General features: G+C 37.9%; 1 protein-coding gene across 1 annotated transcript; it reads left to right on the top strand.

Moving 5' to 3' along the window:
• The first annotated feature begins 11,665 nt into the window (after positions 1-11,665).
• LOC141556500 (heterogeneous nuclear ribonucleoprotein K) lies at positions 11,666-13,467 on the top strand. The gene has a single exon (XM_074290695.1). The coding sequence runs from the start codon at positions 11,765-11,767 to the stop codon at positions 13,157-13,159; it is 1,395 nt and encodes a 464-aa protein (XP_074146796.1). The 5' UTR covers positions 11,666-11,764; the 3' UTR covers positions 13,160-13,467.
• Positions 13,468-22,025: the final 8,558 nt, after the last annotated feature.

The following is a 22,025-nucleotide window of genomic DNA, read 5'->3' as shown; positions in this document are numbered from 1 at the left end:
GTTTCCAATTACTTTTTGGTCTATTTATCCCTAACTTTTTACTGAATGTAGCTTTTATTGCATTGTGGTCTGAGAAGAAGGCATTTATTATTTCTGCCTTCCTACATTTAATTTTGAGATCTTTATGTCCTAATATATGGTCAATTTTTGTATAGGATCCATGAACTGCTGAGAAGAAAGTATATTCCTTTCTATTGCCATTCAGTTTTCTCCAAAGGTTTTTCTAATGTTCTATTTACTTTTTAAATTTCTTTCTTGTTTGTTTTGTGGTTTGATTTGTCTAAATCTGAGAGTGCAAGGTTGAGATTTACCACTATTATGGTTTTACTGTCTATTTCTTCTTGCAACTCTCTTAACTTTTCCTTTAGAAAGTTACATGCTATACCACTTGGTGCATATATGTTTAGTATCGATATGGCTTCATTATTTATGCTACCTTTCAGCAGTATATAGTTTCCTTCCTTATCTCTTTTAATTAGATCAACTTCTGCTTTTGCTTGATCTGAGATAAGGATAGCTACTCCTGCTTTGTAGCGAGCTGTCGTCTCCAGAAGCTGCTGAATCGCTCTCTGGGAAGAGATCTGCTGTGTCTACTCAAATCTCTCAGACAGATTCTTCTTCCTGTAACGAACCGTTGTCTCCAGGCAGTTGCTGTTAACTCTTGTCCAAAGAAGTGACTTCCCTTCCTGCAGAGAGCCCCGTCAAGCCTGATGCAATTCAGAGTCGTCCTTCTTGAATCCTGGCTCTGAATCTCCTCCAGCTCTTATCCTTCTCCAGGCCGATCTGCCCTCTGCGCCCAGTGCTGTCTCTTTTTATCCTCCCAGAGAATGGGCGTGGGATAATGCAAGGGCTTCTGGGAAGAACCACCCCAGCCAATGAGCTTGCCCCCTCTATCAAGTCAACCTGAGTTCTCACCTTGTAATTGTCCAGAAAACCTGAATTCTCACCTTGTCACCATCCAGACAACCTGAGTTCTCACTTAGTAATCCTAACACTGCTTTTTTGGCTTTACCTGAAGCATAATAGATTCTGCTCCAACCTTTTACCTTTACTCTGTATGTATCTCCCTGCTTTAAGTGTGTTTCCTGCAGACAACATATTGTAAGGTTCTGATTTTTGATCCAATCTGCTATCCGTCTCCGTTTGATAGGATTGTTCATCCCATTCACATTTACAGTTAAAATGACTAATTCTGTATTTCCTGCCATCATATTATCCCCAGATTATGCTTTGTCCCTTGACGCCCCTGATCCCCCTCCCCGATATTTAATTTACAGACCCCCGTTGTGATGCGCAACCCTCCCTTTTTTTTTAGTATCCCTCCCCCCTCCCTCCAAGTCCCTTCACTTATTCTCCTTTTCCTTTTCCCTTTTTCTCTCCCCCCTTTTAATGAGGTGAGAGAAAATTCTCTGAAAAACAAATATGTTAATTATTTACTCTTTGAGCCTCTCCTGATGAGAGTAAGATTCACACAATGATTCTCCCCCTTACTAAATTCCCTCAGATATGGTATATTTTCTATGCCTCTTCCTGGGATGTAGTTTCCCTCTTTTTATCATTCCTTCCCCTTTTTCAGAAACGACTTCCTTCCCTTTACTACACCCCCCTTTTTTTCTTTTATATCAGTAAAATCAAATTATCCTTGAGTACTTTTTATATACCCACAACAGAGTTACAGTTCTCAAGGGTTCTGTGTACCTTTTTCTGTGTCTCTTCAGTCTTGTGGATGTAGATCAAATTTTTTGTTTAAGTCTGGTTTTTTTCTTAGAAACCTATAGAATTCCTCTATTTCATTGAATGACCATCTTCTTCCATGGAAAAAGATGCTAAACTTATCTGGGTAGTTCATTCTTGGTTGCAGTCCTTGATCTTTTGCCTTACGGAATATCAGGTTCCTGGCCCTTCTATCTTTTAATGTGGAGGCAGCCAGATCTTGAGTGACCCTTATTGTGGCACCTTGGTATTTAAATTGTTTTTTTCTAGCTGCTTGCAGGATTTTCTCCTTTGTGTGGTAATTCTGCAGCTTAGCCACTATATTCCGTGGTGTTCTTTTTTTAGGGTCTATTTCAGAAGGAGTTCGATGAATTCTTTCCACATCTACTTTCCCTTCTGTTTCTATTATCTCTGGACAGTTCTCTTTGATAATTTCCTGTAAAATAGAATCTAGGCTCTTTTTTTAGTCATAGTTTTCGGGAAGTCCAATGATCCGCAGATTATCTCTCCTAGATCTATTTTCCAGGTCTATAGATTTTCCCAGTAAGTATTTGACGTTGTTCTCCAGCTTCTCATTTTTTTTGTTTTGTTTGACTGATTCTTGGGTTCTCTGTGAATCATTCATTTCTATTTGTTCCATCCTGACTTTTAAGGAGTTATTTTCTTCTTTCACAGTTTTTAGTTCTTTTTGTAAATGCCCAATTTCGTTTTTAAATGAATTATTTTGCTCTATTGAATTTTTTTCCATTTCCCTAATTTTTTTTTGAGAATTATTTTCTTTTTCCAATTCAGAAATATTATTTTCTTGAGACTTTTTTATCTTTTCTAATTCAGAAATCCTACTTTCCTGTGATTTTTTAATCTTTTCTAATTCACAAATTTTGTTTCCCTGCATCTCCTGTGAATTCTTTATTTTTTCCAACTCCAATTTCAGGACGTTGTTATTCTCTATCATAGCTTCCCTTTCTTTTCCCCATTTTTCTTCAAAATCTCTTAACTTCTTAATAGCCTCTTCTAGGATAGAGTTATGTGATGGGGGGCAGGAATCATTCCCCTTTAGGTTGTTATCTGCTGATTCTTTGCTGTTAACTTCCTCGGGGTTGGATACCCGCTCTTTCTCTGTGTAGAAGGAATCTATGGTTTTTCTGGCTTTTTTGTTCATATTTAAAAAATCTTTTGGGGTCTGTCCCTGGGGTAGGAAGTTATTTATTTACTTCTTTACCAGCTTCCTCCCAGACCGGATGGATGCAGCGGCTCTTGGGCCTGAGCTAAGATAGAGCTCTGGGAGAGAGTTCCCCACCCCCTCCCTGGAATTGCCTCAGAGGTGACTAGCACTTCTGTGCCTTGAGGGCGTTGTGTTCTAGCGGCTTCCCTGACTTTTGAGATTGAAGTAAAGAAGGCACAAAGCCCAGCCTATGCTTCCTGGTGGGGCGTGGATGTCTGCAGCAGGTGACGTGAAAAGCCCCTGTGCTCAAACTGGAAGTGTCTGCCAGAAACCGCGGTCCCTAGTTCAAAGGTTCCACTTCTCTGGGACTTCCGGAGGTGAGTTCCACACCTGAGTTCCACCCCCTCCAGCTAAGCTAGGCAGTGTGTCTTGCCTTGGGCCGTATCCGCCCACTTGTCAATCTCTTAACTAGTCTTAGGTGGGGGCTGAGGCCACACCCCCTGGTGCCGAGATCTGCTGAGTCACCCCCCAGGATCTGGGAAACTCTAATCTATCTGAATTTTTAAAGTGTTTAGATTTCCCTTCTGAACTGCTATATTATAAGCATAGAAGAGCTAACAGCCTGTGCCAGATTCCTTTATCTCAGTGGCTTCTCTGATCCCAGAGCCCTTCCCAGCGCAATTGGCGCAGTATGCTAGCACCCAGCCGTCTGTGCTGGCCTCTCTTCTTCCTCCCCTGGGAACTGACCTTTTCTGTTGAAACTCCAGATTCTCTTCAGCTGGTAAGTCGTGCTTCCAGTCCTGGTGGTATCTATCAGTCCAGGGCTATTTCTGAGGCTGATTTAAATAATTGATTGTGAGGGAGTAAGGACGTTCACAGAGTTGTGTGTTTCTTCTCCGCCATATTGGCTCCGCTCCCCAACATTTTCTCTATTAATAGTTTTGAATAAATACTTATTTGAGTTTTTTAAAAACCTAAAATTTATTATACTAAGATTTAAACAAATTATGTTTTGTGCATAACTTATTTAGATTTTAGATTGATATTTTAGATTTGTATATTCTATTAAAATAGAAAATTAGATACCCATGCATGTATAACTACATCTTTTTCTTAAGGATTTAAGGATTTGCAAAGGTCTGAAGTGCCCAGGCGAGAAAAAACACAAACCAGCCAAAATAATGAAAATTTAAGAGCATTTATTGCTAGCTAGCAACTGAACCCCACAGAACAGGGGAGTCAGCAAATGAGTGATCTCAGGGCCACATATTTATAGAAAGAAGAGAGAGACATCAAAATGTTTCTGGATACATTTGTCATAATAAAGGAATTTCTATTCTAAACAGAAGGCAAAAAGTTACTCTCTAAAGGGGTCATTCTGAGACAGCAACAAGCAGTATTTTTTAAATTTTATCAGGTTGTCAAGGTCTCAGGTCTTTCAGAACAGTACATGTGGGTTGTTAAAAATACTATCTGCAGTAGGGAGTGAAGAACTAGTAATCAACTTCTAACTACAAAGATTCAAGATTATTTTTCTTGGTCCCATTTGGGGTGCTTTTTCACTTCACTCCCCTGTTTTCTTGAGACCGTCAGAGACTGGACTCATCAGAGGCCAGAGGAGAGTAAGTGACCTTAGCAACAAACAACTTAACAGCCTGGATCCTCTTCCTGATATACATGGTTAAACAATTAATTACGCAAGGGGCAGTCAGTAGAGCCAGCAGAAATAAGGTAAGGGGGCCTATCAAGGAGGTCACAAAAGAGACCAATTGAAAAGTGACTGGTACCAGGACATTGATTGTCGTTGAGTCTTCTCCCAGTCCTTAATTCATTGTTTAACCACAGAGAGGGATTCTCTTATCACCCCAGAGTTGTTGGCATAGAAACAGCAAGCTTCCTTGAGGACCATAAGTACCCCTCCTTGCTTAAGATAGAGTAAATCTAGGCCCCCAATGGTTCTGTAGGACCACCTCTGTCGAGGAGTTTAGGGAGTTCTTCAAGAAGGATATGTGATTTTCCAGGTCCTTTAAATCCTGGTCCACTTGGGGATCCAGGGCTAACAGCTGGCTGTCACCATGTATCAGGGCAGTGGTCCCCACAGCCATGGAGCCTGCTATTCCCAACCCCACTAGGAGGGGAACAGCCCTCCTTGCCCTATCTAGCAGACCAAAATGTTCTTCAACCCCTTCTTCCGAATACAGATAGACCTGAGGGAGCACGTACACAAGCAAGCAAAGCTCCGGGGATTCTTCCAAGGCCAAAGCGATACAAATACTGCTACAAGGGATTAATCCCATGGTACATGCAAAGATAGGACCCTGTTGGGGGCCCGTATTAGGGAGTTCACAGTATTTTTGTGTGGGTGAACCTCAGTAACCACTACACAGTGCTTTTTGTACAGGGAGAGCTACAGATTATAACCTTCTGATTTGATGCACTGTGCCTCACCATGCACCCCTCCCAAAATTAATCTGGGAAAGTGGGCAGTGCACTCTGGGAGCAGATTCTGGGCTGAGAGTGAAAGATTCTGGATGGAGTGGGCCTCTGTCTCCCAGGTGGCCTGTATACCTATGCCCACAAAGTAAGGGGGGGGCTGGGTCCAGGCAGAGCCAGCAGCTTGTGGCGAGGGTGGGATGGGTTAGGTTTATCAACCAGTATATTCCATCAAGGGCTGACATAAAGGTTTTATATGGAGACAATATTCCTCTGGGGAGTGGAGGCTAAGGGGGTGTTGTTGTGGTTTCCTCCTCCAGATAAGATGTGGTCATGGCTAAATGAGGGGGATTAATAATTGCATTAGGGCCTATGGGAATGTTTTCCTTCAGGAGGGTCCTTCTTCAGATTATGAGCAGGTCTCCCAAATGTCTTCCTGCTGCATAAAACCTGATACCCCAGGTCCTTCCCAAGAGCTGACATAGGTCCAGATAGAACCATGTTGCCCGTAAGTCTCATTTCGGGCCTCCACTACCCCCAGTAGCTCTCATTAGGGTCCACACATATCTATGGGGAGAGTAGTGGCAGGGCTTCCCCAAAAGGGCGGGGGAAGCAAGAGGAAGGATCAGGCCATAAAAGGGGATAAGATATGAAAATACCATCTTCCTGAGTCGAGTCCTGTAGGCATGTTGGGAGCAGGGCAAAGCCTCACACATGAATGATGGATCCAAGCCTTATGGTGGGTCACCTTCACTGCTGAGGGACTGGAGAGGATGACTTGGTTTGGGTTGGTCCAGCGGGGTTCCAATGCAGAGCCATGAGCAAATTTTCTGATCAGGATCCAATCACCCGGTTGGAGGTCCGGTCCAGCAGGCTGGGGTGGGGGAGAGTGGGCAGAGGAGTGACAGCTCTGACCACTGTTTGGGTGTTCTGGAGAGCCTGTAGGAACTTGAAAAAGGAATCATTAGTAACATCATAAGAGCTGTCCTGCCTCGTTTGGGGAAGGATGGGGGTGGAGCACTGAATAGTCTCCTACCTAGGTCTTGCCAGTTCCCAACCAGGGCTTAGAAATGTGCTCCTTAAGTGTCCTTTTTTGCCTTCTACCTGTATTGAGTCTTATGGTCCATAGGCACAGTGCAGGTGCCCTTGAACCTGAAAGCCTGTGCTAGGGACTGAATAACATTAGAAATAAAAGCCAGGCCATTGTCAGACCAAGGGAGAAAGGGAGTCCGAAATGGGCGATAATTTCAGTCACAAGTTTCTTGGCTACAACCAGAGCAGATTCAGATTTTACAGGAAAGGCTTCGGGCCAATCTGAGAAGGTGTCAACAAAAAGCAAAAGAAAACAATGTCCTAGAACCCAGGTTTCCATGTCTGTGAAATCGATTTCCCAATGTTTGTGGGTGTGAGTACTCGGGGGTGCAGAGCAGGCACCGTGGGGGGATGGGCAGGGTTCATCTTGGCACAGGTCACACATCAGAGGGCAGCAATCTCAGTGAGGGATTCCCTTCCAGGTGAGAAAAAAGAAATGACAAAGCAGATCATTATAAGGGAGTCTCCCCTAAGTGAGTTAGTGAGTGCAGTTTTGAAACAAAAGAACAGCACAAGGCTTTTGGAAGAATCACACATCCTTCTGAAGGTCACCACCAGCCCTGGCTGTCAGCCAGGCTAGAAGGATCTTGAGGTCCATAGGACATTCAGTTGCCCATAGGTTTTGTTGGTACATGTACAAGTAACTAGTCCTATGTTATATCAGTTCTAATGAACAAGAAGGGGGTTTGCAAACAAGGGAACTGAGGCAGAACAATTCAGGGAAACTGAGGTAGGGCTATTTAGGGAACTGTGGCACAACAGTTCAAATCATTAAATTACCTTCCCCTAGAAACCTGGAAGGTCTCAGAACCATAATATTGACTAACCCTATTTGAGGCAGATAAGCCAAAATAGAAGTAGAAAAATGCAAGGACTTATATGGCAAGGGCAAGTCTCTCCCTGACAACCCCAGAATTAACAGCAGTACAAAGGCTCCCTGTTGCAGCATGACAGATGGAGCACCATCTCAGCCTGAGATGGACAGTTCACTGTATTAGATGATCTGCAGTCATTTGTGCATTTAACAGCCTCTGCTTATAGAGCAGGAGGGCTCAAGACAGTTGTGCTGCCCATTCAAAGGGGCAACCCACTCCAGGGGAGAAGGGTGAGGCTTAGAGTAGCTCCACCTGTCCCCACCCAGGATACAGATTTCTGAGCAGAGCTATGATGGTATGCACAGTTAGACCATCAAGGCAGGCAAACTCTCTGAACTTTAGAGGCTTGAAACGTCCTTTGAGAATGCTGAGATACCAGTTAAGAACCTGGGGTTACAGGACTGGAGACTGCCAAGTCCCAAGGTGCCTGATTTCTGGTTGTTTAAAAAAAATGCCAAACACTGAGTCTGCCACGACAACTCCAACAGAATAAGGGGTTTCAAAGTTAAAGCATAACCAGCAGTCACATTCCAGTAGGTTTAAGCAAGGAATAAAAACAAAAAAGGACTGCTTAAGGACTTCTAATTCAATCTGAACTAGTGAGATAGGGGGTGGGCAGAAGTACCTAGATCAAAGTGAACAGGAAACTAGGGGTTCCCATTCTTCCTCTTTCCCCAATTTCCTATCTTTTTTCCCTCCCTTTTACTCTCAGGCAAATATAATCATCCAAAAAAACCAAAAAACAAACAAACAAAAAAAAAAAAAAAAACAAACAAAACCAAAACCAAAACCAAAAAACAAATAAATTGTCAAACAACAATCCTACATATAAATCCCCAGAGTAAATTCCTATACATATCACAGTAGGGTTTCCCAAAAATCATTCATTATACAATTTTAACAATTTCCATCCCAATCTGTTGAGATTGTAATAAATGACCCATTCAGGGCTTAACAGTCATTCATCAACCATTTTCCAATTCCTCTTACCAGTCTATCAGGGGCAGGGGGTGAAGCATCTCATCCAAAAACTGCTTCATGCAGATAAGGGGTGAAGACAGTTTGAGATAGAAAGACTGGTCCACAAGGACTGCTGCAAGATGTGGGGAAGCCAAAATAGACTGGCCAGCAGCTGCCCATGGAAAGAAACATGCTTGTCTCACAAGACAGACAAACGGCTGTCAGCTGTAGTCCCAATAAAAACAGCAGTTAGGTTTCGCAGACCATTGTTAATTGTCCCCTCATCATTTAGAAACCTTAAAAACCTGAATATCTTCAGACAAGAATGTTTAGTAACAGATAGATGACCAGGCTAAACAGTCATTTGCCTAAGTATTTAGGATATAATGATTACATATAACCAGATTAGAAACAGCAAGGTATGACATAATTGAATTGTATTAACAAATTCTACTGACCACTGGCTTCTATTAGGCACAGGGCTATTAGGCAGAAAAATAACTATAGCATAATATAAAAACTGATCCTTTAGCACATACAGGACACAGGATAAAGTAGCCTTAACCCAGTTATACTCCAGGTAATTGTCCCACTAACCATCAGAGCATGGAGCTTAAAAACTCCCTACAAATATTAATTACAAGCCCAACAAATTTTACCTCCAATAACAAATTCCATTGAACAAAGTTCCAGATAGATCTCAAACAGGTATTTACCATGACCTTATATTGATTGGTAAGACATTTGTCCCAGTAAGTTTGCAACTCATTTTTCATATCTAAGGTCACAGTGTCATAAGTTGAACATTATACAAGTCACTTTGCTTTAAAATACCTAATACATAGAAAAATTCTAAATTACACATTGCCCATAACAGAAAAATTTTCAAAAGGACAAAGAAAAAACCTATTATTTTCAGAAGTCCTTTAAATGATGGGCATATAATCAATACAATCAATCAAAACTTACACAAAATATCCTATACAGAATATCTCAAAACCACATAAAAGAATGTGAAAAATTCTTTAAAACATCAATTAAACTTTTAAAAATAACTTTACCAAATCCTAGATCACATTTATGACTATATTCCTTAACCAAGGAAATTATTATGTATGCAAAAAAAAGAAACCCAAAACAAATGTAGGCTGTCTCTTTAAAATCACAGTTGCTCCTGTCAGCCAGGTGCAACTTGATAAAAAAGGCTGGACCACACTTAGTAGGTGTGGTGAAAGGAGGAGGAAAGGAAGGTGAGCTAAATCTGCACAAAAGATTCCCTCCTGTTCTCATTCAAGCTTCCCCACACAGAAATCCTTCCATTAAAACCCTCCTTTTTTTCTTCCTACTTAACTCTTCTCTTTCCCTCAGCTACATACTATAAACACATTTTAACAACCCTTCTACTAGATGCTCCACTGCTAAAGTAGCAGAAGAAGTGGAGGGGGGGTGAGTTGAATCTTTACTGTTGAAGACAAAAGATCCTCTCCCGTTTCTCTTGCCCCCACCTTTTCTCTTTCCTCACTCCTACAACCTTTCAAACCTACAACTGCTCCTACAAATCAATCTTTCACAAACCACCATCATTCTCCTTTCCTTTACTTCAGAAGTTTTAAGATTCGAGACTTCTCACCAAAATGGAGGAGAGGACAAATGCACCTATTAACATGCACCTATTTAATCTCTGTCCTTGCTCTGAGAATTTATTTCATGACAAACCTTGGAATTAGTGCTTGACTGGGAAAAAAACACAAATAATTACCAACTAAAGACATCCTTAAATTTGCCAGAAAAGGTCTGCTTTTGCTCAGGGGCGGGGACGAACAGATGGGGTGCAGGCTGAGGACAAGCAGTGAGAGCTTGGCAAGCAGCTCACACTGCACAGAGTGGAGGGGGGGAGGGGTGTTATCTCTGCCGTTTCTGTGGAAAAACCTTTATCACAGTGTAGATATTTTGTCTTGGCAGCAAGCCAGGATCAGCAGAGAAGCTGTAAACACAGGAGGTAAAGACTATAACCCCAAAAAGCTAGCATCTCTCAGGACCTGGCCACCCCACTAGGAGTGTCTCAGTACGTTTTTATAGCCTCAGAATCTCAGAGCACAACTACTGGGCTTATATCCCAAAGAATTACTAAAGAGGGGAAAGGAACCTGTGTGTGCCAAAATGTTTGTAGCAGCTCTTTTCATAGTGGCTAGAAACTGGAAGATGAATGGATGTCCATCAGTTGGAGAATGGTTGGGCAAATTATGGTATATAAAGGCTATGGAATATTATTGCTCTGTAAGAAATGACCAGCAGGATGAATTCAGAAAGGCTTGTTGAGACTTGCATGAACTGATGCTGAGTGAAATGAGCATAACCAGAAGATCACTATACACTTCAACAACAATACTGTATGAAGATGTATTCTGATGGAAGTGGATATCTTCAACATAAAGAAGATCCAACTTACTTCCAGCTGATCAATGATGGACAGAAACAACTACACCCAGAGAAGGAACACTGGGAATTGAATGTAAAATATTAGCACTACTGTCTATCTACCCAGGTTACTTATACCTTCGGAATCCAATACTTAACGTGCAACAAGAAAATTGGATTTACACACATATATTATATCTAGGTTATACTGTAACACATGTAAAATGTATGAGATGGCCTGTCATCTAGGGGAGGGAGTAGAGGGAGGGAGGGGAAAATCTGGAAAAATGAATACAAGGGATAATGTTATGAAAACATTACTCATGCATATATACTGTCAAAAAATTTATAATTATAAAATCAATAAAATTGAAAAAAAAAGAATATCAGAGCACAGACACAGCCATTGCTGCCCTGCTAGTGCCTTGCTGCTGCCCCCACCCCTGCAGTCTATAGAGGAAGCCTGGTAACACCATCCAGCCCCCCACCTCCCCAAAAAAGCAGACTACATTTGTTTTTCTTGTTAGTTTGTTTTCTTTATCTTCTCTAACAAAATGAGCAAAAAAATTTAAAAGGACTCTAACCATTGATAGCTTCTATATATATAGAGAGCAGACTTTAAACCCTGAGGAGACTAAAAACAGACTATATCCAGATTAATCCCCAAAGGGAAATATTATCTGTTCCTCAATACACAAAACTGTCATAGAAGAAATCAAAAGGCTCTCACAAGAGAGCTAGAAGAAAAATGAGAAAAGTAAAAGGAAGCTTGGCAAGAGCATCTAGATAAGTCATTCCACTCATTTAAAGATAGAATGATAAAGGAATCAAATACTTGAAAAAAATAGTGAGTTGGAAAAAGAAAATAGCTCTCTAAAAAATAAAACTGGCGAAATGGAAAAAAATTCCATAGAACCAAACAACTCACTTAAAAACTCAATTGGACAATTAGAAAATGATATAAAAAAGTGAGTGAAGAAAATACTTCATTGAAAATCAGAATCAGCAGACGCCATTATCCTCTGTTTCTCTACGGCATCGACCTCTGTCGGCTGGCGTTTTGTTTGCTCTTAAACCTACAGATTGTCTACCCATTTAATCTGAGAAAATGGAGACTGAGCAACCAGAAGAAACCTTCCCCAATACTGAAACTAATGGTGAATTTGGTAAACGCCCTGCTGAAGATATGGAGGAGGAGCAGGCCTTTAAAAGATCTAGAAACACTGACGAGATGGTTGAACTGCACATTTTGCTTCAAAGCAAGAATGCTGGAGCAGTGATTGGGAAAGGAGGCAAAAATATCAAAGCTCTTCGTACAGACTACAATGCCAGTGTTTCAGTCCCAGACAGCAGTGGCCCCGAGCGCATATTGAGTATCAGTGCAGATATTGAAACAATTGGAGAAATTCTGAAGAAAATCATCCCTACCTTGGAAGAGGGCCTGCAGTTGCCATCACCCACTGCAACCAGCCAGCTCCCGCTCGAATCTGATGCTGTGGAATGCTTAAATTATCAACACTATAAAGGAAGCGACTTTGACTGCGAGTTGAGACTGTTGATTCACCAGAGTCTGGCAGGAGGAATTATTGGAGTCAAAGGTGCTAAAATCAAAGAACTTCGAGAGAACACTCAGACAACTATCAAGCTTTTCCAGGAATGCTGTCCTCATTCAACGGATCGAGTTGTTCTTATCGGTGGAAAGCCTGATAGGGTTGTGGAGTGCATAAAGATCATACTGGATCTTATATCTGAGTCTCCCATCAAAGGACGTGCACAACCCTATGATCCCAATTTCTATGATGAAACCTATGACTATGGTGGTTTCACAATGATGTTTGATGATCGACGAGGACGCCCCGTAGGATTTCCCATGCGGGGAAGGGGAGGCTTTGACAGAATGCCCCCAGGCCGTGGTGGGAGTCCTATGCCCCCATCTAGAAGAGATTATGATGACATGAGCCCTCGCAGAGGACCACCACCACCTCCTCCTGGACGTGGCGGCAGGGGTGGTAGCAGAGCTCGAAATCTTCCTCTTCCACCACCACCACCACCTAGAGGAGGCGATCTTATGGCTTATGACAGAAGAGAAAGACCCGGTGACCGTTATGATGGCATGGTTGGTTTTAGTGCTGATGAGACTTGGGACTCTGCAATAGATACTTGGAGTCCTTCCGAATGGCAGATGGCTTATGAACCACAGGGTGGTTCTGGATATGATTATTCCTATGCAGGGGGTCGTGGCTCATACGGTGATCTTGGTGGACCCATTATTACAACACAAGTAACTATTCCCAAAGATTTGGCTGGATCTATTATTGGCAAAGGTGGTCAGCGAATCAAACAAATACGTCATGAATCTGGAGCATCAATCAAAATTGATGAGCCTTTGGAAGGATCTGAGGATCGAATTATTACCATTACAGGAACACAGGACCAGATACAGAATGCACAGTATTTACTGCAAAACAGTGTGAAGCAGTATGCAGATGTTGAAGGATTCTAATGCAAGATATTTTTTCTTTTTTATAGTGTGAAGCAGTATTCTGGAAAGTTTTTCTAAGACTAGTGAAGAACTGAAGGAGTCCTGCTTCTTTTTTTTTTTTATCTGCTTCTGTTTAAAAAGCCAACATTCCTCTGCTTCATAGGTGTTCTGCATTTGAAGTGTAGTGAAATCTTTGCTGTTCACCAGATGTAATGTTTTAGTTCCTTACAAACAGGGTGGGGGGGAAGGGCGCGCAAAACTAACATTGAAATTTTGAAACAGCAGCAGAGAGAGTGAATTTTATTTTTGTTCATTGTTGGTGGTAAAAATAATAATAATAATAATAATAATTTTTCCCCTCCTGTAACTATTGTGAACACCTTGCTTTGTGGTCACTGTAATTTTTTTTGGGGGGGTGGGACAAGGGAGAAAGAGTATCAATAGTCCACATGTCCCTGGCATCCATTCAGAGCAGTGTGCAGAATGTAATGCTCTTTTGTAAAAAACGTTTTATGATTTTTAAAATAAATTTAGTGAACCTAAAAAAAAAAAAAAAAAAATCAGAATCAAACAAACAGAATTGAATGACTTGGCAAGACATCAAGAATCAGTCAAGCAAAACCAGAAAAATGTAACAATGGAAAAAAATGTCAAATACCTTCTTGGGAAAACAACAGACCTGGAAAATAGATCCAGGAGAGACAATCTGAGAATAATTGGACTCCCTGAAAAATATGATGAAAAAAAGAGCGTGGACACTATTTTCCAGGAAAGTATCAAAGAGAACTACCCAAATGTTGTAGAAACAGAAAGTAAAATAGACATTGAAAGAATTCATCGATCACCTACTGAAATGAACCCTAAAATCAAAACACCAAGAAATATAGTGGCCAAATTCCAGAACTATCAGACGAAGATATAAATACTGCAAGCTGCTAGAAAAATCAATTCAAATATGGAGGAACCACAATAAGGATTACCCAGGATCTAGTAGAGTCTATATTAAAGGATCGAAGGGCCTGGAATATGATATTAAGAAAGGCTAAGGAACTTGGTATGCAGCCAAGAGTAACTTACCCAGCGAAAATGAGCATCTTTTTCCAGGGAAGAAGATGGATATTCAACAAAATAAGTGAATTTCATCTATTCTTGATGAAAAAAAAACTGGATCTAAACAAAAAGTTTGATCTCCAACTCAAAAGATTCCTAAAAAGTTAAAAAGAAATCTTGAGAACTATATTTCTGCCATAAAGATATAAAGAACACATTATACACATGTATAATGTGTTTTAGAAACTAGAGGCAGAAAGGAAATTGTACCAGAAAAAGGGTAAAGTGGTGATACTACATCTCATGAAGAGGCAAAGGTAACTTATTATATCTGAAAGAAAGAATGGAGGGGGATGAACATAGTGTATATCATATTCTCATTAGAATTGGATTAAAGAGAAAAATATAGACATATTCAATTTTTGGTGAAACTCCTTCCACTTCATTGAAAAGTAGGAGGGGAAAAGTGAAAAGGGAAGGAGTAAGCTAAGTGGAAGGAATACAGAAATTGTGAGGAAAAGGGATAAAATAGGGGGAAGAACTCTAAAGTAGGGGAGGGATACACTGAAAGGAACACTGAAATGAGTGTAAACTGTTTGCATTTTTGTTTTTCTTCCCAGGTTATTTTTGCCTTCTGAATCCAATTCTTCCTGTGCAACAAGAAATTCGGTTCTGCACACATATATTGTATTTAGGAAATATTATAACATATCTAACATGTATATGTTGTATATGACTGCCTGCCATCTAGGGGAAGGGATGGAGGGGAGGAAAGGAAAAATTGGAACAGAAGTGAGTGCAAGGGATAATGTTGTAAAAAATTACCCATGCATATGTACTGTTAAAAAAAGTTATGATTATAAAATAAAAATATTTTTAAAAAGAAGTTTTAAGATTACAGTAAATAGCTAAATAACTCCATAAAACACACATGTCCAGCAAACATAACCCATAATGTTAACAAATTACCCAATGTTTCAGAAATAAACCAAATAGATTTTTTTCTTTTACTTACAAATTAGTACAACAGGTTAAAAAGTTTAAAATTACAAAAAAAAATATATCAAGCATATTTGCAACATGGAAATAACCAATTGCCAAATAATCATTGCTCTTAAAACATAACAGAGCTCTTTAAATCAACACAACAGACATGTCACAAACACAGAACAAAAATCACAGAAACATAGGGGCACAATTACAACATTAAACAAAACATTTAACATATACAGACTAGGGGCTATTCAGAAACCTTAGAATAGCCTTGAGAGAAGTTGTTGCAGCACAAGAGTCTTCCCTCCCAGAATTCAAACGGAGCTTTTTAGGCATTCAAGCCCTTGTTTGATGCATTTCTCTACCTTCACAGAGAATGCCCAGAGAACCAGACAGTGCAAAAAGGCACTCAGAACCAGAGTTGTGCCACTGGCACACAGAACACACAGACACAAGTACACTTAAACACAAAGAGAAAGTATACAATTCCAGAACAAAACAGACAACCAAACCAAACAAACCAAACAAACCAAACCAAGACATTACTATTGCTGCTCCAGTGTAACCACCTACTATCCTTAAGTACTCACTTTGAATTAAAACAGTTCCCAGAATGCTCAAAGTCAATTGAGTAAAATTTATGTCTCCTCTCCCGGTCTACAAAAGTGGATTACCAAGATCTGAGGCCAAGGAACATCTCTCATTAGCCACCCTCTGGAGATAGTAACCCTCTTTGCCCTCCAGGGAAAGGGACTGGCTGTGGAAACAGAGCCAAAGGCTATCTCACTGGGGTCTTCAAATGAAGTGCCCAGATGAGAGAAAACACAGGGCAGCCAAAATAATGAAAATTTAAGAGCATTTATTGCTAGCTAGCAACTGAACCCCACCAGAACTGGGGAGTCAGTGAATGAGTGGTATCAGGGCCACATATTTTTTTTTTTATTTTTTAAATTAATTTTATAATTATAACTTTTTTTGACAGTACATATGCATAGGTAATTTTTTTACAACATTATCCCTTGTACTCCTTTCTGTTCCGAATTTTTCCCCTCCTTCCCTCCACTTCCTCCCGTAGATGGCAGGCATTCCCATACATATTAAATATGTTATAATATATCCTAGGTACAATATATATGTGCAGAATCTAATTTTGTTGTTGTTGTTGTTGTTGCAAAGGAAGAATTGGATTCGGAAGGTAAAAATAACCTGGGGAGAAAAACAAAAAATGCTAACAGTTTACACTCATTTCCCAGTGTTCCTTCTCTGGGTGTAGCTGATTCTGTTCAGGGCCACATATTTATAGAAAGAAGAGAGAGACATCAGAATGTTTCTTGATACATTTGTCATAATAAAGGAATTTCTCTTCTAAACAGAAGGCAAAAAGTTACTATTCTAAAGGGGTCATTCTGAGACAGCAATAAGCAGTATTTCTTTAATTTTATCAGGTTGTCAAGGTCTCAGGTCTTTCAGGACAGTACATGTGGGTTGTTAAAAATACCATCTGCAGTAGGGAGTGAAGAACTAATAATAAACTTTTAACTATAAAGATTTAAGATTATATTTCTCACAGTGCCATTTGGGTTGCTTTCCCACTTCAGGTCAAAAAACATGATTAGATTTGTAATTAATTGTTGGTTAGATAATTTAGGGTTTATGGTACATATCTTTAAATATTGTGTATCATCTTCTTTAATCCCCTTTTATCCTTTTTGAAAAATGCACTATTATCCTAATTATTGATTCTTAACATTTATACCAATCTGCACTAATATTATCAATGTATCACTGGGCCTGCTTGCCTAGTGCCCCAATAAGAATAAATTCAGTCTTTTTTTTAATAAAAAAATTATATTCTAATAAGTATAGATTACTATATGAGATTATTTTGACTTGCATTGTCCCATTAAGAAGTTTGATAACATTCTACATGATCTATTTAACATCATCTATTTGGTCTCCTTCTTCATGTTGTTTTAAGCATTGCTACATGTGGGAATATATATTTCTGTTTTAGAGAAATATGTCAGTTCCTTTTGCATTTTTATTTAGTTTTGTTTCTATGTACAAATTGTGAATTTGTTGCAGAATCAAATGTATATAAATTTAAGATCAACTTTATTTTTGGCATAATATTGAATTTTGGCATAATATTATGCCTTTCTTTGTCTCTTTTAATATTTCCACATTAGAAGTAAAGTTTGTTTTATCACGTGTCACTCCTACTTTTTGTGTTTTGTCAATAGCATGGTAAATTTTAGACCAGCAGTAATTTTGAATATATAGAAATCTCTCACTTTTATAATTGCTAGTTTTCTTTCAACTCCTCTAACAGAAGGAATTATAAACTTTCTTATTTCTGTTATTTTTTTTTATCATCTGGACATAATAGAACTACTCCAAACAATTTTTAAATAACAATACTATCAATACTTTACCTTGGACTGCTCCTTTTTAGATAAAAGATTCCACTGCTCCTGCTCCAATACTTCTGGGATATTAGAATCTAATCTACTAGTTTGAATATGATCCAGCAAAGTCACTTCAGAGCATTACTACATTTACAATTATTTTATCTTGGCTGTTATACACAAATATATATATATATATATATATATACATATATACATATACATATATATATACACACACATGTATATGTATACATATATACATATGTATATATATATATATGCATTTGTTTATATGTGTCTGTGTGTATATATGTTAGTCTATATATTTTGTTGGTAGGATTTTTTTTTTTTATAAGAAAGCACATCTCTGCAAACTTTAGCAAATTGTACTTAGTTCTTAAATATCTTCATCAAGCATGCTCAACTTTGTTGTGTAATTTTGGGTTTATGGTCATACTTCTTAATTTTGTAAATTGAATTCCAAGTTATATGATCATTTCCTTCATTAAAAACTCCACTTTGCTCTTATTTATTATTCCTTACTAAGTGATTTCTTTTTATTCTTTATTTCATCAAAATAATATTTCCTCCTATTGTTGAAGCACTGAAGTCAAACTATAATGAATCTAGTGAAATACAGTGTCTAAATTATTATGTTTTTCTAAATTATCCCTGCAATGTTTAATTGATAATTTATTTGTTTTCTTCCACAGTAGTTTGACTAGTTTTTGAGCCCAAAATTTGCATTGTGTACATTGCTATTTTCAGCAGTAATTCTATGGATTATTTATTTTTCTGTGGATTTTCAAAACATTTTTATTGTGTTAATCATTTTCTTAATTTCATTTTTCATTCTACTTTTGTATATCTTGAGTTTTGCACTTATTTTTGGATTTACTAAAGTTCTTTAATTTTTCTTGCTATTGCCAATTTTTGCTTAATTTCTTATAGAAGTTATATGTTGCTTATCTACCTGATAATAACTCTCAACGTGTGCTATATAACTCTTTTTCCCCCATGTCATTTGCTCTTATGATCAAATATGACCCACTGACTATTTCTATATTTTAAAATCTTATAAAACTTTATTATAAAATATAAAAACCATTCTTGGCTAGCTATACATATCAAAATGGGTAGTGTGCTACAGTTTGCTGACTTTGCTTTAACTTTTTTCCCTTGTTCTATAATATTTAGTGATTTTTTTACTTAATTATTTTAAATTTTGGTTTGCTTTATTGTATGTATGGGACTACCTGTCATCTAAGGGAGAGGGTGGGGGAAAGGAGGGGGAAAGTTGAAAGTTTTTTGCAAGGGTCAATGCTGAAAAATTACCCATGCATATGTTTTGTATAGAAAAAAAAAACTATAATAAAATACTTATAATAAAAATTTTGGTTTGTTTTAATTTTCTTGTGCTTTTTAAAAAATCCATCTCTACTTTTCTTCTTTGTGTTGTTCTGTAGGAGGTGAGAAAAAAGCCAAATCTCCTTTGACTCTCTCACTCTTAGACTCATCTTGCAATCATTTCTTTTAAAGGTTTTTTTTAAAATAAATTCATATTCTAAAGCACTGCATACACTATAGACCATCAATTTTCTCTTTTTTTGACAGAGATAAAGTATTTTCTACATTATTTTTGTTTGTACAAAAACTTTTCAATTTGATATAATCAAATTTTTTCTATTTTGTCATCAATAATGATCTCTAGTTCTTCTTTGGTCATAAATTCCTTCCTCTTCCACAGGTCTGAGAGGTAAACTATCCTATGTTCTTCTAATTTACTTATAATCTCATTCTTTATGCCTTGGTCATGAACCCATTTTGACCTTATCTTGGTGTACAGTATTAAGTATGGATCAATGCCTAGTTTCTGCCATATTAATTTCTAATTTTCCCAGGAATTTTTGTCAAATAGTGAATTCTTATCCCAAAAGCTGGGGTCTTTGGGTTTGTCAAACACTAGATTATTAATGTTATTGGCTATTTTGTCCTGTGAACCTAACCTATTCCACTGATCAACTAGTCTATTTCTTAGCCAATACCAAATGGTTTTGGTAACTGCTGCTTTATAATATAATTTTAGATCTGGTACAGCTAGGCCACTTTCATTTAATTTTTTTTCATTAATTCCCTTGTAATTCTTGACCTTTTGTTTTTCCATATGAGGTCTATTATTTTTTTCTTGGTCATTAAAATTTTGGGAGTCTGTTTGGTATAGAGCTAAATAAATACATTAGTTTAGGTAGTATTGTCATCTTTATTATATTTCCTCGCCCAATCCAAGAGCATTTAATGTTTTTCCAATTGGTTAGATATGACTTTATTTGTGTGGAAAGTGTTTTGTAGTTTTGCTCATATGGTTTCTGATTTTCCCTTGGCAGATAGATTCCTAAATATTTTATACCATCTGTAGTTAGTGATAAAGTATTTTCTAGGCAAAGAGGTTTCTGACTTCTTTTTATTGTTATTTTTATGGGGAATGCTTTATGTCAGTTATACTTCTATAAGAAGTGGTAAGTTTAATTGGAAGAATGTGAAACTATTTTTCCTTACTGAAAATCAAATAAGGGGAATATAGTGGGAGTGAATAATAGTTTTCTTTCTCAAGACATTCAGATTTCTTAAGAGGCTTATTTAAACACTTAGTCATTTATGTACTTATAAAGTTGGGAGCTAGATTGGAAAAAAAATTGATGGGAAGATGCATGGATGGATATTGGTTTTAAAGAGATGAGAGAATAGATAAATAGAAGTCCACATGTTTCCAGAACAATATTTTGTCTACTACATTAAAAAAAAACACCCCTCAAAAATTTTTCTCCAATGCATGATCATGAAATGACAGTGTCTGTGGCAGTGTAGCATAATCTTTGGCTGGTTCACCCATTCTAAAAAGTTTAAGTAGAGTCTTGGAAACAAACATGATTTGCTGCCTATATACTTAGCTGAATACAAAGCCATTAAGGAACAGAAAACTGGATACTATGTGGCCAGTCTCTGGACATGGAAATCAGAGAAACAAGTACCTCCCTCAAAAGAGCCCTAATACCTGTGATCTTTTCCCACTTTTGTAGTGATAGTGGCAAAATGGCAAAAGGGGGTATATGTATGAAGAAAATCACATGGCTTTTAATATATATATATATATATATATATATATATATATATATATATATATATATATATATATATATATATATATGTAAATATTAACTTAGCTTTTTGTACTCTAAATCAGTAAATTAACAAGCTTTGTACTAAGTACAGGTAATACAAATACAGACAGAAAGATAGTTCATTATGGAGACACATAGGCAACACATTAAAAAGAAGTTGAATTAAATAAATGGGAGATGAAGGTATTTGGTACAGTATTATGGTATAGAAAATCTGAAGAGTCAACCTAGAGTGGAATGAAGACATGGCTAGTCTAGGTCCTCCACAAAATGGGCAATTTGGGGAGAATTAACCATTCAATGAGAGAGGTTGCAGAGCAGAGGTTATTTCCAATGTGTGAAATACAAGAGAGAGCTTCCACAATGAAGAAGTTTTTATGAAGTGGGAGAGACAGTCTAGAGAGAAAGGCATATAGCTAAAGAATAAGAACTGATCCAGAAATTTTAGAAGACATCATGACTGAAGTGGGTAACTACATTCACCAAGATATGATTAAAGCAGAGACAGAGAAAGAAAAAGAGAGAGGGAGAGGGAAAGGGAAAGGGAGAAGGAGACAGGGAGAGGCAGAGAGAATGAAGGAGATGAGAGAGCGAGCTTAATCTAACTCAATGATCTGAGTTCAAATCCAGTCTCTTATTAGTTGTGGGATCCTGGATAAATCATATAATCCTATGTATCCATTTCCTAAACTATAAAATGGAGATAACAAAAGCATTTCCCTCCCAGGATTATGAGAATAAAATAAAATATTTATTAAAAAGCTTTGTACTTCTTAAAATTCTAAATAAATGCTAGTCACCGCTACCATCAGAATTTTTGAAAAATTTTGAAAAGTTATGGATATGCAGTCATTCAAAAAATTAAGAACAGAAAAAGTTACCTTAAATATTAATCTGAATCAGATGTGGAAATCAGTCTTAATCCTATCTAGAAAGAGAATAATAAGCAATAAAGAATAAGAAGATATCTGGGATGTAGAACTTTAGTATGTGAGTCTCATTGTAACATTTGTAATAGGGTTGCCATACATTTCATCACTACTAATTGCAGCCTGATCAAACCAAGTGGCTTCTTTTCTTTATGTGGTTTCTTTCTGTGCGGATAATTCTTTGGTCTCACTTTCCCTCTGCTTTTGCCACTGTGGCTATCATAACTACTTAAGTTATCTGGAACCCTGATGTTAGAATGAGTAGGAATGGGGAAGATGCCAGCTCTCCTTCACTATTTCTGAAGACCCTTCAGAAATATTCATT

Source organism: Sminthopsis crassicaudata, chromosome 2, assembly GCF_048593235.1.
Source record: "Sminthopsis crassicaudata isolate SCR6 chromosome 2, ASM4859323v1, whole genome shotgun sequence".
Lineage (NCBI taxonomy): Eukaryota > Metazoa > Chordata > Mammalia > Dasyuromorphia > Dasyuridae > Sminthopsis > Sminthopsis crassicaudata.
This window is presented reverse-complemented; position numbering and strand designations above follow the sequence as displayed.

Coding starts and splice junctions, on each gene's coding strand:
- LOC141556500 (XM_074290695.1), top strand. CDS start 11,765: ATGGAGACTGAGCAACCAGAAGAAACCTTCCCCAATACTGAAACTAAT.